Source organism: Coffea eugenioides, chromosome 10 (assembly GCF_003713205.1).
Source record: "Coffea eugenioides isolate CCC68of chromosome 10, Ceug_1.0, whole genome shotgun sequence".
NCBI lineage: Eukaryota > Viridiplantae > Streptophyta > Magnoliopsida > Gentianales > Rubiaceae > Coffea > Coffea eugenioides.
The window spans coordinates 649,756-669,278 of NC_040044.1; the positions used below are offsets into that span (position 1 = coordinate 649,756).

General features: G+C 45.2%; 1 protein-coding gene and 1 pseudogene across 1 annotated transcript; both read left to right on the forward strand.

Moving 5' to 3' along the window:
* Positions 1-1,425: 1,425 nt before the first annotated feature.
* LOC113748638 (4-coumarate--CoA ligase-like 5) lies at positions 1,426-5,646 on the forward strand. Its single transcript, XM_027292139.1, has 5 exons — positions 1,426-2,865; positions 4,515-4,660; positions 4,853-4,920; positions 4,993-5,095; positions 5,192-5,646. Exons 1-5 carry the CDS (start codon positions 1,605-1,607, stop codon positions 5,303-5,305), a joined length of 1,692 nt encoding a protein of 563 aa, XP_027147940.1. The 5' UTR covers positions 1,426-1,604; the 3' UTR covers positions 5,306-5,646.
* A 940-nt stretch (positions 5,647-6,586) lies between these two features.
* LOC113749165 lies at positions 6,587-10,919 on the forward strand (annotated as a pseudogene).
* The last annotated feature ends 8,604 nt before the right edge of the window (positions 10,920-19,523 follow it).

Here is a 19,523-nt window from a genome sequence, read left to right on the forward strand (position 1 = left end):
ATTAACATGGGAAGGGTGTAGTGATAATTACGTAGAAGTGATAAGTTTTATAGATAAGATGATAGTAAATATTGGAAGGATATTATTTGACACGTTAGCTATTAAAAAAAGGATAGAACAGAAAAGAAAAATACTAAGGAGAAGAAACGGTAAAAAAGTCTCTAGCAGTAAAGTAGTTACCCCAAAATAGGCTTCTTTTTTTTTTTTTTTTCTAGGTAGGAAAGAATGAAAAATAATACTTTATCCATCAAACTTTGCTCAAAATTCGCATAGTCAACACAAAATGTATGCGTCAACTAATACGGAGGGCTTAAATTTACACCCCTTTGTCTTAAATCCACAGGAAGGGCCGGTGAATAACAAATCATGTCTTTATGCATGCGTTGCAGAAACAGCATCACCATTTTGGCTGGTGTATGCCCTTCCTTCATGGGCAGCTCGATTGGTCTCAGCAAGTTTCTTTAGGAGCAGGTGTTCAGTGCCCGCAAGGGTTCGAGTCCCGTGATTATTGTGTTCAGGGGGAATGGGGCCTCTCCTCCCGGACGGAAATGGGATTAGTCGGGCCCGTAAGAATTGACCGGACACCCACTCCATCAGCCAAAAAAAAAAAAAAAAAAAATTGCTGGCGTACATTTTACATATCTTCTGTCTCCCTCCAAAGCACCACCACCGGCGTCTGGCTTTGAAAATTTTGCGCATCCGTTCATACGCACAGACTGCTCAAACCAACCCCTTATGTTTATTCTGAAAAAGTTTTCTGAATAATCTTCAATTTAGATGGAATAATTATTTATAGTATTTTTTTTTTCCTTCATTCGTTGGCTCCTCCAGCACCCACCATATTATATTTTATCAGTAAAATAAGTACGTTTAAACTTGACCAAGACATATCAGACCCATTATGACTTGATCCGACGCCGCGAATAAAACCTCAACCGGATCCTTTGTCCCTTAAACGTTAACAAACTGAGTGTACAAAGTCTTTGGACCCAGGATTATTATTATTTGAACAAACTTTTTAGAATAATAATGATCTATCTAAACAATCAAAAAAGGAAAAGAAAAAAACAAAAAGTTATTGTTAAAATAATCGTCTATCTAAACAACCCCGATAAAGCCACTGGTCATTTGATCCAGTGGTCATCACCATTAAAGGTGATGCTGGAGGTCAGGGGTTCAATCCCTGCCTTCCATAAATTTATCACAATTTGTGGCGGTCTTAATTGACCTTCATCGATGGAGTCTGTACTCACATCGAACCCCCTCCCCTTCCCCTTAGACTATACTAGATTAGGTTATAGGACATCTATCGTTTCCACCAAAAAAAAAAAAAAATAAACAACCCCGATAACCTTTTTGCGTAAACTGCTAAATCAATTCTGAAGCAGCCGCTGAGTAAATTTTTTTTTTTTTGACGCGACTACTTTAAACAAATCAAAGAGAAGCCTAATCATGGACTCAATTCCCACTTTCCACTTACAAGCTCTCTCTATGATTAGTATCACCACTTGCTCCTAGCGATTTGCAACCACCTCAGGCGGACTTGGGAGAGAGGGAACAGAGAAAGAAATCAACCCCCTCCAAAAAAAAAAAAAAAAAGAGCAATGGTGGTGGTGCGATCGGCAGATCCTGGGCTGATGGTCGACCCAAGAAGTGGCTTCTGCAAAGCTAACTCCACCTTCTACAGCAAGCGCAAACCCATCCCGTTTCCTGCTAACCATGCTCTGGACTTGACCACGTTCATTTCTTCGCGTCCCCATCACGGCAAGGTTGCCTTCATCGACGCAACCACCGGCGGCCAACTCACCTTCCCCGACTTCTGGAAAGCAGTGGAATCCGTCTCCACGTGTCTTTCGGAAATGGGCATCCGCAAAGGCCACGTAGTCCTCCTCCTCTCCCCCAACTCCATTTTCTTCCCCGTCGTCAGCCTCTCTGTCATTTCTCTGGGAGCCGTCATCACTACCACCAACCCCCTCAACACCGCCCGCGAAATCGCCAAACATATCTCCGACACCAAGCCTGCTCTCGCATTCACAGTCCCCCAACTCTTGCCCAAACTCGCGGACGCTTCTAACGACAACCACCTCAAAGTTGTCCTCGTGGGAGAAAGAGAAACCCCATGCGAGAACAGCCTCAGTACTAGTAGCTGTACTGTTATTGGAAGCTTGGAGGAGATGATGAAAAGAGAAGCAAGTCAAGCCCGAGTCAAAGACCGGGTGACCCTAGACGACACTGCAACGCTCCTATACTCGTCCGGCACCACTGGAGTTAGTAAAGGCGTGGCTTCATCGCACAAGAATTTCATAGCTTTGATCGAAACTCTAGTTCGCCGTTTCGGAACGAATGCCCAGGAAGAAATTTACATCGCAACCGTTCCCATGTTTCACATCTACGGTTTAGCTGCATTTACCATGGGTCATTTAGCCATGGGCTCAACGGTGGTGGTCTTGTCGAAGTTCGATTTGGAGGAGATGCTATGGGCCGTGCAAAAATACAGAGCTACTTATTTGCCGCTGGTGCCGCCAATTTTGGTTGGAATCGTTAACAAAGCTGATGAAATTAAGAAGACATATGACTTGAGTAGTTTGAGGACGGTGCTGTGTGGGGGCGCGCCCCTGAGCAAGGAGATGATCGAGGGGTTCGTGGACAAGTTTCCAAAGGTGACCATCATGCAAGGCTATGCTTTGACAGAGTCGACCGGAGGTGGAGCGTCCACGGACACCATGGAGGAGAGCCGGAGGTACGGGACTGCGGGGCTGCTCTCGCCCAGCGTTGAGGGGAGGATTGTGGACCCAGATAGCGGAAGGGCACTGCCGGTGAACCGAACCGGTGAGCTTTGGCTAAGAGGGCCCACCATTATGAAAGGTTAGCTCATCCTACTGCTTTACCATAAATTGATATAATATCCTGCCCAATGCCTGAATAAATTGGATAGGAATAGGGTTGGGTGGCTTCTAACCTCATCTGTTTTTCGGCCATTTCTAAATGGGATGATTTTAGATACCTCCCCGAGGCTCCACGAAATATCACCTGGCTCCTCTTAGGTTTTCAAAATCTCACTTAGCACCCTTGAAATAATAGTCTAGTGTGACCATATGCCAATATCAAAGATGAAGAATTATCAATAATACTCTTATATTTAAATTTTCTAAACTTATTTTTCTTTCTCTAAATTTGTTGCTTTTCTTTAACAATATATATATATAATTGAAAATGTCGATGAAATATAGGATTTAATCAATGAAATATTCAACTTATTTGGAGAAGAATAACTATAGGTTCTTTTTTTCTTTTTTTTTTTGTATTTCACAACTATATTTATCTATTGATTTATTTATTCCTATTCATGTAGAGCGCGAGAGAAATGAAGTACTTGAAGCTCTAGACTCTGTTGTTTTCAAATTCTGAAATTTTGTTTTTATAATAAAATTTTTATGTTTCACACACATAAAAAAGTTAGTCTATTTTGAGTAAATTCTCTGTATAATATTGAAGTTGAATTTCATCTATTGCTCAAATGCATGAGTTTTATATGCTAATTGCCTTCAACATTATAGAGGGTTTTATTTGTATAAATGATTTAAAGAATAGTATTTGCGTTACTGTCTCTCTCTGCTATAGGAGTGATTATTAGCTGTAACATAAATTCTTATCAACTTTCATCCTCTTATTTTTAAGATGATCCAATTTAGTATTTTTTTTGCTTGGTTTGTAAAATGTTTATTTTTTTTATAGCCTAAGGGTTCAAAGGACACCAAAATAGTCTCTCTCCTCAAACATGAATTTTATATTAGTTTTGGTTAGAAGGGCTGACAATATGTTTGGATAAGAGATTATTTGAAATATTATTTGGAATAATCACTGTAACACTTTTTATGATGTGATATATATGAGATAAAAATGTATGTTGGAAATTGTATTTGTGATGCAAGCAAATAATTTAGAGTCATGTAATAACTATCTAAAGGGATATTTTCAAAATTTCAAGGGAGCTAAGTGATATTTCATGAGACCTTAGGGGAGATTTCTGAAATTATCCCTTTCTAAATATGTGAGGTTGTTAGCCAAGGTTTTCTTTTCCTTCAGAGTTCGTACTCTTTATTTTTCCGGATTGATCGTCACCTTAGCCTTTTTTGTTAGACTAGTTGTTTTCCGATTACAATATGGCCTGCAGTAAATTAAAACAATGACAGAATGGATTGATTCCGTTGTTCATTTCATGGTCAGGACCCCAACATAAAGAATTTTTGTGAACTCTGTATAATCTTGGCCATAATTGGTGCGATATATTCGCTGGCAATACAAGAAGAAAGATCCACAAAATTTTCTTGTTCAATCGCATTACAAACAGTGATGTCAATTAACGTCCTTTTAAAGGATATGTTCGAACTTCTTCAACCTGATGATGATCATGAAGTCCAGCTCCGCTTATTCAGATCATAAATGTTGCATTTGCAGCGCAGGATTTAATTCCTAGTACTTACGATTTGTTAGGATAAACCTAACGTACGCAGGTTATTTCAACAACGAAGAAGCAACGGCATCAACTCTATATTCAGATGGATGGTTAAGAACTGGAGATCTCTGCTACATAGACGAGGATGGGTTTCTTTTCATTGTTGATAGGCTGAAGGAGCTGATCAAGTACAAAGGTTATCAGGTAATTGCGGCATTTGTTCAAGTTATCATGTAATCAACTCTAGCTCGATGTCTTCTCCCTGAAAGGAAACAAATAAATTTTTTTTTTTTTTGGCTTTTGGTTCTTTTTCTTCCCCCTCCCCATTGAATACATAATGATGTTCTAGCTAGATGGATGCAATTCTTAAATAAATGAGTGCTTGAAATTTTGTAGGTAGCTCCAGCAGAACTGGAGGCCTTGTTACTCTGTCACCCAGAAGTAGCTGATGCTGCTGTAATTCCGTAAGTATTTCATTGCACCACTCTAGCTAGCTCCATCACACCTGAAACTTTCGCGTTTGATTGCCTGATCAGGTTTCCTGATGAGGAGGTTGGACAATTCCCCATGGCATATGTGGTGCGAAAAGCTGGAAGCACGATTTCTGGGGTTGCAGTAATGGATTTTATTGCGAAGCAGGTAACTCGATGCTCACTTGTCATGCAGTATCGCGCTAGGAATTGATTATGCTGATTGACTTAATGTCGTTTATCCTGGTTGTTTCCTCGTATGTAGGTGGCGCCATACAAGAGAATCCGGCGAGTGGCGTTTATAGCTTCCATTCCCAAGAATCCCTCTGGCAAGATTCTTAGGAAGGACCTGATCCAACTTGCTACCTCCAAACTTTAAAGCAATGGGGTTTATCTTGAATGAATTTGTTTCCTGGATTCTCAAAACACTCAATACAGAGGAATAATTGGGAATTAAAGCTGAAGATCATATCCTCAAAGTCCAAACAATCAATCAAATGTCCATTTAAAAACCTCATGCGTATGCTGAAGCTCAGATGTAATAATTCTGGATTACGTTGGCTGAGAAACACAACAGTGCGACCTGCTGCATATAAAGTTGTTACTGGATTTAATCGATGAAGTAAAACTTTGGAGCATTTGCATTGCTGCTGCTTCCAAGTGCCATATTTGCTAATGAAAGACTTCTTCAGAGCACTCTTGATCAAAGAAGCAATAATCAATTAATATGGCGGTCCATTGTTAGTGAAATTGCAAAATTGTTATACCGATCTAGTCTTTTTTTTTTTTTTTTTTTGGTATTAACTGATGCATAAGAAAAATAAAAATTAGTTGATTTGTGTAGAATGTAGTCTTGCCTTGGACCCGCCAGTAAAAAAGGATGCCGAACCGCCCCCTTTCACGGGCCCGACAACCCTCTATTGAAACAAGACAGGAAAAAATAAAATAAAAAGATCACAGTACTCCTTTTTTTTTTTTTTTTTTCTTTTTTGTGTGAATAAATGGATCGCATGTTTCACACTGGTCGCGTGTTTCATGACCATGAAACTTGATAGTACAATAAAAATATTTTTTCCCAAGTTTGTTCATATTAGTGTTTTTTTCTGAATATAATTCAGAATCACCCCCTACGACTTTGCGATCGTAGAAAAGAGAAAACTACAATTAGCATGACCATCAATACTTGGAAGGGCTTTGCAATTTTCTTTTGGGATAATTTAGAAATCTCGTTTGAGATTTTTTATAATTTCAGTTAATACCTTTGGAATTTCAAAATTATACATAACTCCCTCAAGCAGTCGAAATTTACTGTTTTAGTAACAATAAGTATTCAGTAGTCAAAATGTTGAATAAATAACCTAAAATATCCTCGTGAAATTCATTTGACTTTTCCATAAGGTTCTTATGAAAAATTTTTACTACATTTACAGTGCACTATCAGCATTGGATGAATGATAAATATGTAAAATTTTGAATTTCAAATTTAACTTTTATAGACATGTCATGAATCTAACGATGACAGCGTTTACAGTTTATGAGATTTACTCAAATTATAAACCCATTTTCAACCCTTATTTATACTATTATAAATCTTCCATATTTCCATTTTCATAGCTCTTAAAATCTTCCCACTAAGAATTGAATGAAAACTTGAACATGAATGATTCTCGTGTTTCAATCCCAAAAACCTCGAAGACAGCCAAGCAGCTTTGAAGCTCACGGCGAACCACCAGTCCTCTGTACGTGGTCGGTATCCGTATGGCGCAGCTTCCTCAAAGTCAAACGCAAACCCTTGGCATTACCATCTAACCACTCCCTCGACATCACCACCTTCATTTCCTCGCACCTGCTCACCCAGCATCACAACGACAACAAGGTTGCATTCATTGACGTCTCCACCGGTTGCCACCTCAGCTTCGCAGACGTCTGGAAGGGTGTTGAGTCGGTTTCCACGTGTCTCTCTGAGATGGGAATCCGCAAAGGTGACGTGGTCCTCCTGCTCTCCCCCAACTCCATCTTCTTCCCAATTGTCTGCCTCTCCGTCATGTCCCTCGGCGCCATCATCACCCCCGCCAACCCACTCAACACAGCCTCAGAAATAGCCAAGCAAATCTTGGATTCCAAGGCCACCATCGTCTTCACCATCCCCCAGCTCCTCCCTAAACTCTTGCTTCCCGGGGAAAAACCGCCTATCAACGTTGTCCTCATGAGCAATGCCGACTCAATCTCAATCCCAGACAGTCGCCTAATCGTGGTGGCCGGTACGCTGGAGAACATGATGAAGATGAAAGGAGGAGCGAGTGGAAGGAGAGTTGTGAGCAGGGTGCGCGTGACACAGGACGACACGGCAACTCTTCTCTACTCCTCGGGTACCACGGGTGCGAGCAAAGGCGTGGTTTCATCCCACGGAAACCTCATCGCACTTATTGGCATGGCGGGTCGTTTCAGAACGCACGAAGAAGGCCAAGTTTACATCGCCACCATCCCAGTGTTTCACACCTACGGTTTGGCAGCATTTGTTCTGACTCTTCTAGCAAAAGGGTGTACGGTGGTGGTTCTGACGAAGTTCGACATGCACGAAATGCTGTCGGCAATTGAGAAATTCAAAGTTACATACTTACCCCTGGTGCCACCAATTTTGATGGCTTTGGCGAACAATGCGGATGCAGCCAGGAAAAAATTTAATTTGGAGAGTTTAAGGTATGTACTGTACAGTGTGGTGGGGCCCCGCTGAGCAAGGGGGTGATGGATTTATTTAGGGAAAAGTATCCGGCGGTCACCATTCTGCAAGGGTATGTGTTGACCGAGTCCACTGGAGCAGGGGCAGCAATGGAGACGGTGGAGGAGAGCCGGCGGTACGGAACAGCAGGGCTGATTACGCCTAGCACGGAAGCCAAGATTGTGGACAGTGGACACCCAAACTGGAGAGGCCCTCCCGGCGAACAGAACCGGTGAGCTTTGGCTCAGAGGGCCCTCAATCATGAAAGGTACGTACATGCAAAATTCCATATCACCCACTCCCCGCCCACATGGCCACAAACCAAAAGCCTTCCTGTACTACGAAGTACGAAACCAAAAAAATTGGCAATGAAATGAAATGCTACGATGCACATTTACTATTATTTATACGGTGGGTGCCGGTGGTTAATATGCATTTCCTTCATCAAGTACAGTATACAGCAAATGTGTAAGGATTTATTTACGCTTTTTAATGTCTTTTTTTCATGCTCTCATGTCTTGCTATAAATGCAATAGCAATCCTTTCACAAATTTTTTTTTTTTTAAAAAAGGTTCAAGAGCTTTTTAAATAAGAATAACGAGTTTGTTGCAAGTTTCCTTCCTTTTCTGCCAAAATTGGGAGGGCAAAAAAAAAAATTTTAATCACTGTTATCTCTATTATGCATATCCCTCCAAATCCTTCCATTTTACTCTACCAGCATTTTAACCGTGTTATGCACAGACTTATATTTATATATTGTGGTATAGAATTATATATATATATATATATATAAAGACTAAAAATTTTAAAGAAGCGTATGCTTTACATGTTGAAAAAATTTTAATTTATAATACGTGATAGAGGAATTGTTAACGCATTTAAGCAAAGGGTTAGGTTGGGTGGTAAGGTGAACATAATTTTCTAATAAAAAAAACCAATTTATCAATATCGGACAAAAAAATTATGTTATACCCATATATCAAAACTTGTAATATAAGAAAATAAATTATGACCAATTTATTTTCTTTAATTTTTCAAAAAAAAATTCTTTCTCTTATCTTGTGACGCTAAAATTGTTGATTGCTTTTAGATTAGTATTTTTCATAAACTTTAATGTAGATTTTTTAAAAAAAAATCTCTATAATATGTGTTTTTAAAGTTATCAAAATTATTAAAAATTAACATCCTTTCCCTCGTCTCTTATCCGCTAGTTAGCCATCAGCTACCTCCTACAACTTTCATACCTCATATCATAGTGTCACTCTCTCTATTATTATTTTTTTATAACTTGTTATATCCCTACAATTATCCCCATTTTTCTTTCCCTTTTCTCCGTCTATAACCCACATTTCTTCTTCAGCTTTTCCTGCCACTCTTCAACTTCTCGCCATTCTTTTCTCCCCCCTCCCCAATCTCTAGATTCATATCCTTGCTAATATATTTAACTTTACCCACCATAATGAAAATATAAAACTGAAAATTGATTACAATGGTTGCAATTATTAACATCTAAAAATGGAAATGAAAAACTAATTTATAATACCCTCAAGTACTAAAATCAATATATATATGTACATATATAACATAGCAATTACATATTTACATATGAAGACAGCAATAAGAATACATAAAATAATTAATGATATCCAACGTTATCCTTAGTCTTTGGGTTTTGTACTCTTATCCAAATCTAATCATGGTCAAATTTGGGTCATATATATATACAAATTAAGTAGTATTTTAGGGTCAAATGTTCTATATCTTTTTCTTAAACTATAATGTTACTTTTATTTTTAAATTTTTGGTAGAATTGGCGCTATTATTATCATTATTTTTTTTATCAAAAATTACTATTTCAAATAAAAATTTCCACGTTAAAAGACCAGTAGTACTTTGTTTTTTTATTTAGTGATTTCATAATTTAGATTTCAAGAATGGTACAATTCTTGATTGTTTAAAACCACAACTAATGAATATTATTTCCTTTTTGTTTTCTATTTAATTTTGCCCTTTTACTTAGGATTATTATGTTAAAAGATAAAATATTGTTATTTACTTTTACTAAATTTGGCAATATTTTCTCTTTACTTACTTTCCCGTTAATAAACTTCAAACTAAATTCTTATATAAGTGGAGTCACTTCTTATTTATTTAAATTAAAAAGACATGAAAGACACTTCTTACTTAGGAAAATGTTATATGCACTCCATTTTTTATTATTTGTACTCTCACATTTTTTTTTTATCATATTGTCTAATGAATGAAAACTATATGATCAAAATGATTATGTGAGTGCAAATAACATTCTCCCTTACTTATTTAAATTAAAAAGGCATGAAAAGATATTATATGTGTTATCTCTTAGTATGGTCTTATAGAAGTCTTAATTGGAGTAGAATCGTAAATAACACATGGCAATAAGATAACATGCACATGCACGTTAACTAACAATTTGAAGTGAAATGATATTAAAAAGTAACCAACAATTTCAAATTTGAAGAGTAGATGCAGAAGTTGAAAAGAATTTCACTGGGACATGCCTCTTCGAACGCGTAGGCTTCATATTTTGGTATTTTCACGCTTCCCACAGACGGCGCCAATTGAAGAAGTGAATTCTGTACCGCTGGAGTAAATCTTCTGAGTACTCTGGGTGGTTCACTGGGACGAGGTCACCTGCTTAAGTTACAAGAGGGGCTGAATCCCCCGGTAGAACTCCGAAGCTTAAGTCAGTTCGGGAATGAGAGAATATGTGGGTTGAAGAGAGTATCAGTATGTCTTTACCAGATAATTGGTCATCATCCCCCTCTTAGTAGATACTCGGGGGTATTTATAGGGGGTTCTTTGGGAAGAGGGACTGGCATCACGGGTCCCTAAAGATCTGAGACGGTCAGTGCATCTGGTGGATTGGACGGCTCTTTACGAAAAGGTTCGATGGGACAGTCGCCAGTTTCAGGCGGCGTGTGTCAGAGTGGCTGTCCATCAGATGTCAGGCGTATCAAGTGTCAGTTCCCATCTTTCGTAGGCGTCCATCAATCAGGTGTCACCTCGGATAATGACCTGAAGACTTAGGCCGAAGTGGTACACAGGCTTTGACGTCCTCGATGAGCAAGGTGCCGAGGTGGGACCTCGGGAGGAATCAGAGTACGAGGCTCGGGTTATCCGAGCCGAAATGACTATCCTCACTAAGCCCCCCAAGCTTCGAGAAGGGCGAGGTCGTGGTTTCCCGAGGTTGTTCCTTCCCGAGACTGACGAGCGTGTAAACACGCAACAGTAAGGGCACGTCATCTATATGGATGGGACTAATAGAAAGGTGAAACGATGGCTGTCAGTTTTGACGTCGGATCCGTAAAATCAGCCGTCAGATGAACAGCATCTTCATTAATGAGGAGAGAGAGTGGGCGCTCTAGGGAATCCCAAAGGTGCCGTCTCTTCGGTTTCCCCCAATTGCCTATAAATAGGGGCCCTTTTTACCGTTTCATTTTTCAGCAAAAATTGTAAATCACCTCAGAGCTCTGTTCCTGCGCTTCTTCACTTCGGCAATTTTCCAAACAGCTTCTTCAAAGTAAGTCCACTTCATTCTTCTTCGTAGTAATGGCCAGAACGGCCCGCACACACAAGGAAACGGTGAGGCCTGACTTTACCGAGGCAGAGAGGCCTGACCCCACCGAGGAGAGAACTGCTGACGTCGGGGATGGGGGTGCCGAGGCGTCTCACCAAGCCGGGGCAGTTCAAGGGCAACAGGATGCCGAGGCGGAGCAGCAAGAGGAAATCGAGGTCGAACCCGAGATCCTGTATAATGATGACCTCGGTAATGAGGTCCCTAAGGACGCAGGCGTACAAGAACCATCCACTCCTCCAAACGTGTCGACGCTCAACTACGGACAGATGCCTGCCTTCCGCAGTATCATGGGGCGAGACTCTGTCGCCGAGGTGGTCCGCAGGTATCCCTGGAGGAAGGACTACAACATTTATATACCTGAGCCACACCAGTCCGCCGCGTTGCCTCCGAAAGGGAGAGTGGCAATCTACGTAGAACAACTGGAGGCCGGGCTCAGGGTGCCCACGACAAGATTCCTCCGAGACTGCCTGAGGTACTGGGGAGTGAGAATCACTCAGCTCACCCCAAATGCCATTCGCGTCCTCGTCGGCTTCCAGCTGCTTTGCCGACATCAAGAGATAGAGCCCACTGTCAACCTCTTCCGCCGTTGCTACTCGCTCAAAAACAGCGGGAATGAAAAGGGCTGGTTCTACTTCGGGAACAAAGTTCCCAAACTAGTAGTGGACGCTCCGAGCTCAATAAAGGAGTGGAAAAGAAATTTCTTTTTTGTCCCGGCCGAGGACTTCCCCAGGGGGTTCTGGTGGAGGCCTCCCACCCCGATTAAAGAGACGTCTCCAGGCAAATTGGAAGAGCGCAACCTCCAAAAGTTAACGGGGTCGGGCCTCAGAATTAACTGCTGGGATTTTCCCGAAGTGGTACTCGTGAAAGGCGGCCTCAGCCGAGCCTTGATCAGCTCGAATCACCCCGTCCTCCTTTCGACTAGGCTGAAAAGACCTTGTACTTTTCCATTTCCCTTCTTTATGTATTCATGTTGAGTTCTAACTAACTCTCTCTCACTTGCTGCAGTGACAAAGATTTCCGACCTGATAACCTCGGGAGATGTCGAGGTAGCAAAGAGGGCACCCAAGAAGCGTAAGGATGCGGTTGAGCCCTCTACCAGGCCAAGTAAGAAGACCACCACGGCGACGCAGAAGTCCACCGCGGCAATGAGCAGCCGCGAGCCTGCCGTGATGATTGTAGGTTAAGGCTCACACACCTCGGCCACGCCTGGGAAGTCCAAGGCCTCTGCCATCCCGGTAGGGATTCCTATCCGAGGTGTGACGATAGCCAATCCACCTCGAGGTCAAGGCGTGACCGTGATCCCGGAGAAACCTGTCACGGGGTCATCACTGTTCAACCTCCATCACGTACCCTCGAAGGAGGCCGGGGATGACAAGAGGCACCCCGGGGCGCACTGGTGCCGGAGTGGGACATCAATGTCAACGACCGCTGTAAAAATCCCTTGGTCGCGCACGAGCTTCTGGTGCACTCCGTGCTGCCTAGGGATAATACCTATGCGAGGAAACTCACTCCTGCCGAGCTGATGCAGAGCGCCTCGGTCTCCTGGGCCTCTACCTCGGCTTTCTTTGCCGAGATGCTCCAGCGTTATGGGCATTTCATGCAGACTTACAAGCCACCCGCCGAGCTTCAGAAAAGGATCACCGATCTGGAAAAGAAGCTGAGGGCCACTGAGCTGGAGCGAGACAAGGCCGAGAAGGGAAGGAAGAAGGCCGAAGTCGCCAACAACTCCCTGATCACTGCCCTTGATGAAGAGAAAGGGAGAAGGGCCCAGGAAGAGCAGTCGAACAAAGAGGCCATGGACAAAGCCGAGGTCACTGCTGTGGAGGCCTTCCGGAAGTCGGAGTCCTTCACTCGCGACCTCGGCGAACTCACACGCCCATCCTTTATGCTTGGCTACACTTCGGCTGTCAATGATGCAATGCCTTTCATTTCTTCTGAGCAGCTGGAGTCCCTTCAAAGCGCTTCTCACTACAATGAAGATGTCAAGGAGCTGTGCGACCGTATGGCCGAGGGCATCCAGGCCAGGAGAGACCTAGCCGAGGTTCGAGCTGAATTCAACAAGTGGCTCCAGGAGTTTGAACTAGATGGTGAGGGCAGTGAAGGGAGTCAATCCGGCAGCGGGGCTGAAGGGCAACAGGATGCCGAGGCAGGTGGAGAAACCATAGGGGAGCAAGGCTCCGGGGCAGGGAATGCTTAGAGGCATCCCTTTTTTGTTTTTGTAGGCCGAGGTCATAGATGACCTCACAGGGAATGCTTAGAAGCACCCCTTTTTTGTACTTGTAGGCGTGACCTCGGTCTTCTACTTCAATTCAATGGACTTCCATGTTTTTGCAATCTTCTTACTTCAGTTCGGTTTTATTTTCTTTACTGCTGCTTTGTCCCCTTATTTTTCACTTATAACGAAACAAGAAGAAGTGAAAAATAACTCAAGACTTAAAATTAAAAAACACGTACCCCTCAAGGGCAATACAGTTTAAGATTTTCGGCATGCCAAGTTCGAGGCACCCGAGACCCATCTCGGTACGCTAATTTACAGTATCCATTTTGGCTGGACTCGACAACGCGATAGGGTCCCTCCCACTTAGGATTCAGTTTGCCCTGAGGTTCAGCTCGGCTGACCGAGTTCTTCCGGAGCACGAGATCTCCCGGGCTGAACCGTAGGTGTTTGACCCGAGTATTGTAGTAACCAGTTAGGATATTTTTATAGATAGCAACTTTGGCCGCGGCCATATCACGTTTCTCCTCGGCGAGGTCGAGGTCAACCCGCCGCTCCTCCTCGTTGACTTCGACAGCATACGCGGCCATCCGTGGGCTCGGCGTTATGAATTCGGTTGGGACCACAGCTTCTGACCCATACGTCAAAGAGAACGGGGTCTCTTGGGTTGCCGACCTCGGAGTGGTCCTGTAGGACCACAAGACGCTGGGGAGTTCTTCTACCCATGACGATCCACCTCGGTATAATCTGGTTTTAAGGCCGTGGAGGAGAGTGCGGTTAAAGTTTTCGGCCTGTCCATTGGCCTGAGGGTGTCCTACCGAGGTAAAATATTGTTTGATTCCCAGGTTTTGACACCATATCTTGAAAGGGTTGTCAGCGAACTGCCTTCCATTATCCGAGATGACCACCCGGGGTAGGCCGAAGCGACAAACGACGCTCTTCCAGAAGAATTTTTGAACTGCTGATCCGGTGATGCTTCTCAAAGGCTCAGCCTCAACCCATTTGGTGAGGTAGTCTACCGCCACCACCGCGTATGCAAAATTGCCTGGGGCCCTGGGGAATGGTCCGATTATATCAGTCCCCCACTGTTCGAATGGCCATGGCGAAGTGATGGGGATCATAAGATTGGTTGGCTGGTGATGCTCTGGGGCATGATGCTGACAAGAAGGACAGCTAAGGACCATGACCTGGGCATCCACCCTCAGGGTGGGCCAGAAATATCCGAGCAGCAAAGCTTTTTTAACGAGCATCCTGTAGCCGACGTGAGCACCACAAAGTCCTTCATGAATGTCTTGCAGGATCTTCTCCCCTTCTTCCGGAGTGATACATCGCAGCCATGGGCCGAGGTATGACCTCTTGTACAGGAGATCGTCCCGAAAAGCGTACCGAGCTGCTTTTCGTTGCAGTTTCCGGGACCCGACTCGGTCTTCAGGAAGTTCACCCCGGCTGAGAAATCGGAATAGCGGTCCCATCCAGGTGTCCCCTGGATAAATTGGACATATAACTTCCCCCACATATCCTGGCTCGGCCAAGACTTCCACAAGAACTGTCTTGTTCAGGTCAGAGAAGGAGGTAGAAGCGAGCCGAGAGAGGGCATCTGCCCTCCTATTATGTGACCGCGGTATTCTTTGGATTTCAAAAGACTCGAAGTGTGCCACCAGTTGGAGGACTTTGGAGAGGTAGCGATGCATCACCTCTTCCCTAGCCTCGTATTCGCCTAGTATTTGGCACACAACGAGTTGGGAGTCACTATAGGCCAAGATGTGCGCGGCCCCTAGCTTACGAGCTAGTTGCAGGCCGACAATGACAGCTTCGTACTCAGCCTCGTTGTTGGAAGCGGCGAAGTCAAATCTCAAAGCGTATGAACATGTTTCTCCTTGGGGGTCTTCGAGGAGCAAATATGCTCCACTACCCTCACTATTAGACGAGCCATCCACATGTAGAATCCACCGCTGAGGCTCGGCAGTAGGAGAATTGTTAGCCGAGGTACTGTCCTTCACCTCATCAAAAGTGAGCTCGGCTAGAAAGTCTGCGAGGGCCTGAGCCTTGATTGCTGTACGAGGCTCGTAAGACAAGTCATACTCCCCCAGCTCAATAGCCCACTTGGTGAGGCGTCCAGAGGCCTCTGGCTGTGATAAGATTTGCCGAAGTGGTTGGTCAGTTCTTAGGCAAACGTGGTGGGCTAAAAAGTAGGGATTAAGCCTACGAGCTGCATGGATTAAGGCCAGCACGAGCTTCTCCGCCCGGGTGTATCTGGTCTCCGGACCTCGGAGGACTCGGCTGACATAATAGATGGGCATCTGTACACCTTCCTCCCTTATCAACACGGCACACACAGCTTCGGCTGCAGCAGATAAGTACAAGAATAATTTGTCCCCTAGACGAGGTGAGGTGAGTGTTGGGAGGTGGTGAAGGTATTCTTTCAATTGTTCGAAGGCCTGTTGACATTCCTTGGTCCAGGAGAAACTGTCCGCCTTTTTTAGAACCTTGAAAAAGGGCAGTGCCTTGGAAGCAGATTGCGATAAGAATTGATTCAGGGCGGCCAACCGCCCTGTCAGTCTCTGTACATCACGGATGCACCGAGGTGGAGACATCTCTTGAATGGTTTTTACCTTGTCTGGGTTTGCTTCGATACCCCGTCTCGAGACGAGGTAACCCAGGAATTTTTCCGACGTGACACCGAAGACGCACTTCTTGAGGTTCAGCATCATCCGCGTCTTCCTTAGGACCTCAAAGACTTCTCTCAGGTCAGAGAGGAAGGAAGAGGTCGTCTGGCTTTTGAGGAGAATGTCGTCCACGTAGGCTTCGACATTTCGCCCGATCTGAGATTTGAAGGCTTGGTTGACCAAGCGTTGGTACGTGGCCCCGGCATTCTTTAGTCCAAAAGGCATGGTGGTGTAGCAATAAGTGCCTCGGTCAGTGTAGAAGGCAGTCTTCTCCTGATCCTCTAGACTCATGCCTATCTAGTGGTACCTCTTAAAGGCGTCAAGAAAGCAGAGGACCTCATAACCCATTGCTGAATCCACCAAGGTGTCGACTTTGGGCAGTGGGTAGCAGTCCTTGGGACAAGCTTTATTGAGGTCGGTGAAGTCGACGCACATCCTCTAAGCCCCGGTGTCTTTCTTGACCATGATCGGGTTGGATAACCAGGTCGGGTATTGGACTTCTCGGATTATTTTTGCAGGCAAGAGCTTGTCCACCTCTTCTCCAACAGCCCGGCTTCGCTCTGGGCCGAGGTGCCTCCTTTTTTGTTTGACAGGGCGTGCCTGTGGGTCAACATTGAGCTCGTGTATCATGAGGTGATGCGGGACTCCTTGGACCTCTTCTGCGGCCCAAGCAAAGACGTCCCGGTATTCTCGGAGGAGGTTCACCATTCCTTTCTTAACTAAGTTGGGCAAACAGGTGCCCACACGGATCGTTTGGTCCGGATTTATGGGGTTCAGGGCAATCTCCTCCACCTCATCTCCGGCTTCCAGTCTCTGGAGTTTCACCGTTTGTTGAGGATCAATGCAATCAATCGAGAGAATGTCTGACCTCTTTTCAGACCTCGCATTGGAGGTGGATGGGGAGGTTGCTTGTAGAGTGGCGAGGTAGTACTCCCGGGCTGCACAAACGTCACTGCTGACCTCGGCAACCCCCGCGGGAGTAGGGAACTTAAAACTCAGGTGATAAGTGGAATATACCGCCCGCAGAGCATTAAGCGTGGGCCGACCTAAGAGAAGGTTGTACGGGGAGTCGGCCCTTACCACGGCGAAGTTGACCGGAATGGTCCGGCATCGGGGGTGGCACCCCACGGTTACCGTCAGGGTCACCATTCCTTCGGGATGCACAACATGTCCCCCGAAGCCTATAAGAGGAGTCCTTACCGGGGTCATGCTTTCCCTATCCAGTTTGAGATTATCAAACGTGCGAAGGTACATGACGTCCACTGAACTCCCTGGGTCAATGTAGACCTTCTTCACGATATAGTTATTGGTGAGCACCTCAATCACCAAAGCTTCGTGACTGCTCGAAGCAGCTGGGACGGGGTCGCTAGGCCCGTAAGTAATCACTTCGGACAGGCGGGAGCTGGACTCGGCCTGATCCGGGTTAGCTTGCCTGTAGGTCCTCTTTCGGGAGTTTTGGCTGTCTCCTCCCGTCGGACCTCCGGCAATGGTATTGATGACCCCGGCTATGTTGGGTCCGTACCCTAATCCTTGTCCTGAGGATCCGTCTCGGGGAGGCCTTTTTGTCTCCCTAGGATCCTCTGGAGGCCTGCAACTGCTCCGGAGGGCCGCCTTTCGTCTCGGCGTTGATCACCCCGGTTATCCCGTCGGGGTTCGTTTCGTTGCTGACCTCCACCTCGGCGGATGAACTGCTTCAGGTGCTCCTGTCTAATGAGGTTCTCGATCTCCTTCTTGAGATCGTTGCAGTCCTCAGTTTCGTGCCCGATATCCCGGTGATACAGACAGTAGAGGTTCGAGTTCCTCTTGTCTCTGCTGCTGAACATTTTGGGAGGAGCCTTCCCGAGGTTGTTTTGTTCCATTACAGACAGCACGCGAGATCGGGAGGTGTTCAGGGGGGTCAGTTCGGAATCAGGGATAGGCGACTTCCCCTTGGAAATCCTATCGAACACACTACGACGATCTCGGCCGGGACTCTGGAAGCCGCTTCCAGTCCCCGTTTCACTTCGGCCAAGCTCATTCCCTTTTCGGGGGTCGGCTCTCGGGCGAGCAGCTTGGACTTCTTTCTTCATGCGGTTGAGGTCCTCGGCTTGTATGCCCTTTTCGACCTTCGACCATAGTTCATGGAGTGTGCGGGGATACTTCTTGTGGATCCCAGTGTTGAATACCCCGGACACGAGTCCATGGGTGAAAGCATCAATGGTGACCTGCTCATTAGGATCAGGTATTTGAACGCTTTCTTCATTGAACCTCTGGACGTACGACCGAAGTGATTCTCCCGGGTTCTGCTGCATGTTCAGCAGGTAAGCCGAGGTCCTGGTCGTAGGCCGGGAAGAGATGAATCGGTGGAGAAATCTTTCCACCAGTTCCCCCAGGGTGGAGATGCTCCTAGGTTCTAATCCCCAGAACCATTTTCGAGCAGTGCCCTGGAGGAACACTGGAAAAGCTCGGCATATGACTGGGACAGGGATGCAGTATAAACGGAAAGCCGAGATGAAGGCGTGGATGTGATCCTCGGGATCACCTCGGCCGTCATAAGATGGTATCGCGGGAAGCTTGAAGTTTGGAGGAAGCCTTTCCTCGTTAATGTCGTCAGTGAAGGGCGGGGCCCTCATATAATTCACCCCGGGTGTTCCCAGGGGTCGAGGTTCCTCCTCAAGTCGTCGCCCTAGGAGTTCTCGGGAAAATGCCTTGGTCATGGAAGCTACCTTAGAAGTGGCCTTAGAAAATGCCCGCTTCGAAGCACTTCGGCTGAGGCGTCTCCCATCAGATTCCTCGTCAGATGAATCTTCAGGGGATCCATCTGACTTCCTTTTGGAGGACTCAGCTTTCTGTTTGCCCTGCCTTTTTAGGTACCTCCCCAACTCCTCAAAGATGTTGGGGTTTTCGGTTACAAACTCGGCCATACGTGCTACGGCCTCTTCGTTTGCGGGCTGAGTCCTTGGGGGCTCTTGCCCTTCTGAAATATCCTCTGGTTGGGCTGCATTGCTTTGTTCAGCACCAATGGTGAGAGCTTTTCTGCTCTTCGAACGCGTAGGCTTCATATTTTGGTATTTTCACGCTTCCCACAGACGGCGCCAATTGAAGAGGTGAATTCTGTACCGCTGGAGTAAATCTTCTGAGTACTCTGGGTGGTCCACTGGGACGAGGTCACCTGCTTAAGTTACAAGAGGGGCTGAATCCCCCGGTAGAACTCCGAAACTTAAGTCAGTTCGGGAATGAGAGAATATGTGGGTTGAAGAGAGTATCAGTATGTCTTTACCAGATAATTGGTCATCATCCCCCTCTTAGTAGATACTCGGGGGTATTTATAGGGGGTTCTTTGGGAAGAGGGACTGGCATCACGGGTCCCTAAAGATCTGAGACGGTCAGTGCATCTGG

Coding starts and splice junctions, on each gene's coding strand:
- LOC113748638 (XM_027292139.1), top strand. CDS start 1,605: ATGGTGGTGGTGCGATCGGCAGATCCTGGGCTGATGGTCGACCCAAGA. Junction 2,866..4,514: donor AGGGCCCACCATTATGAAAG/GTTAGCTCATCC, acceptor TAACGTACGCAG/GTTATTTCAACAACGAAGAA. Junction 4,921..4,992: donor GCTGATGCTGCTGTAATTCC/GTAAGTATTTCA, acceptor TTGCCTGATCAG/GTTTCCTGATGAGGAGGTTG.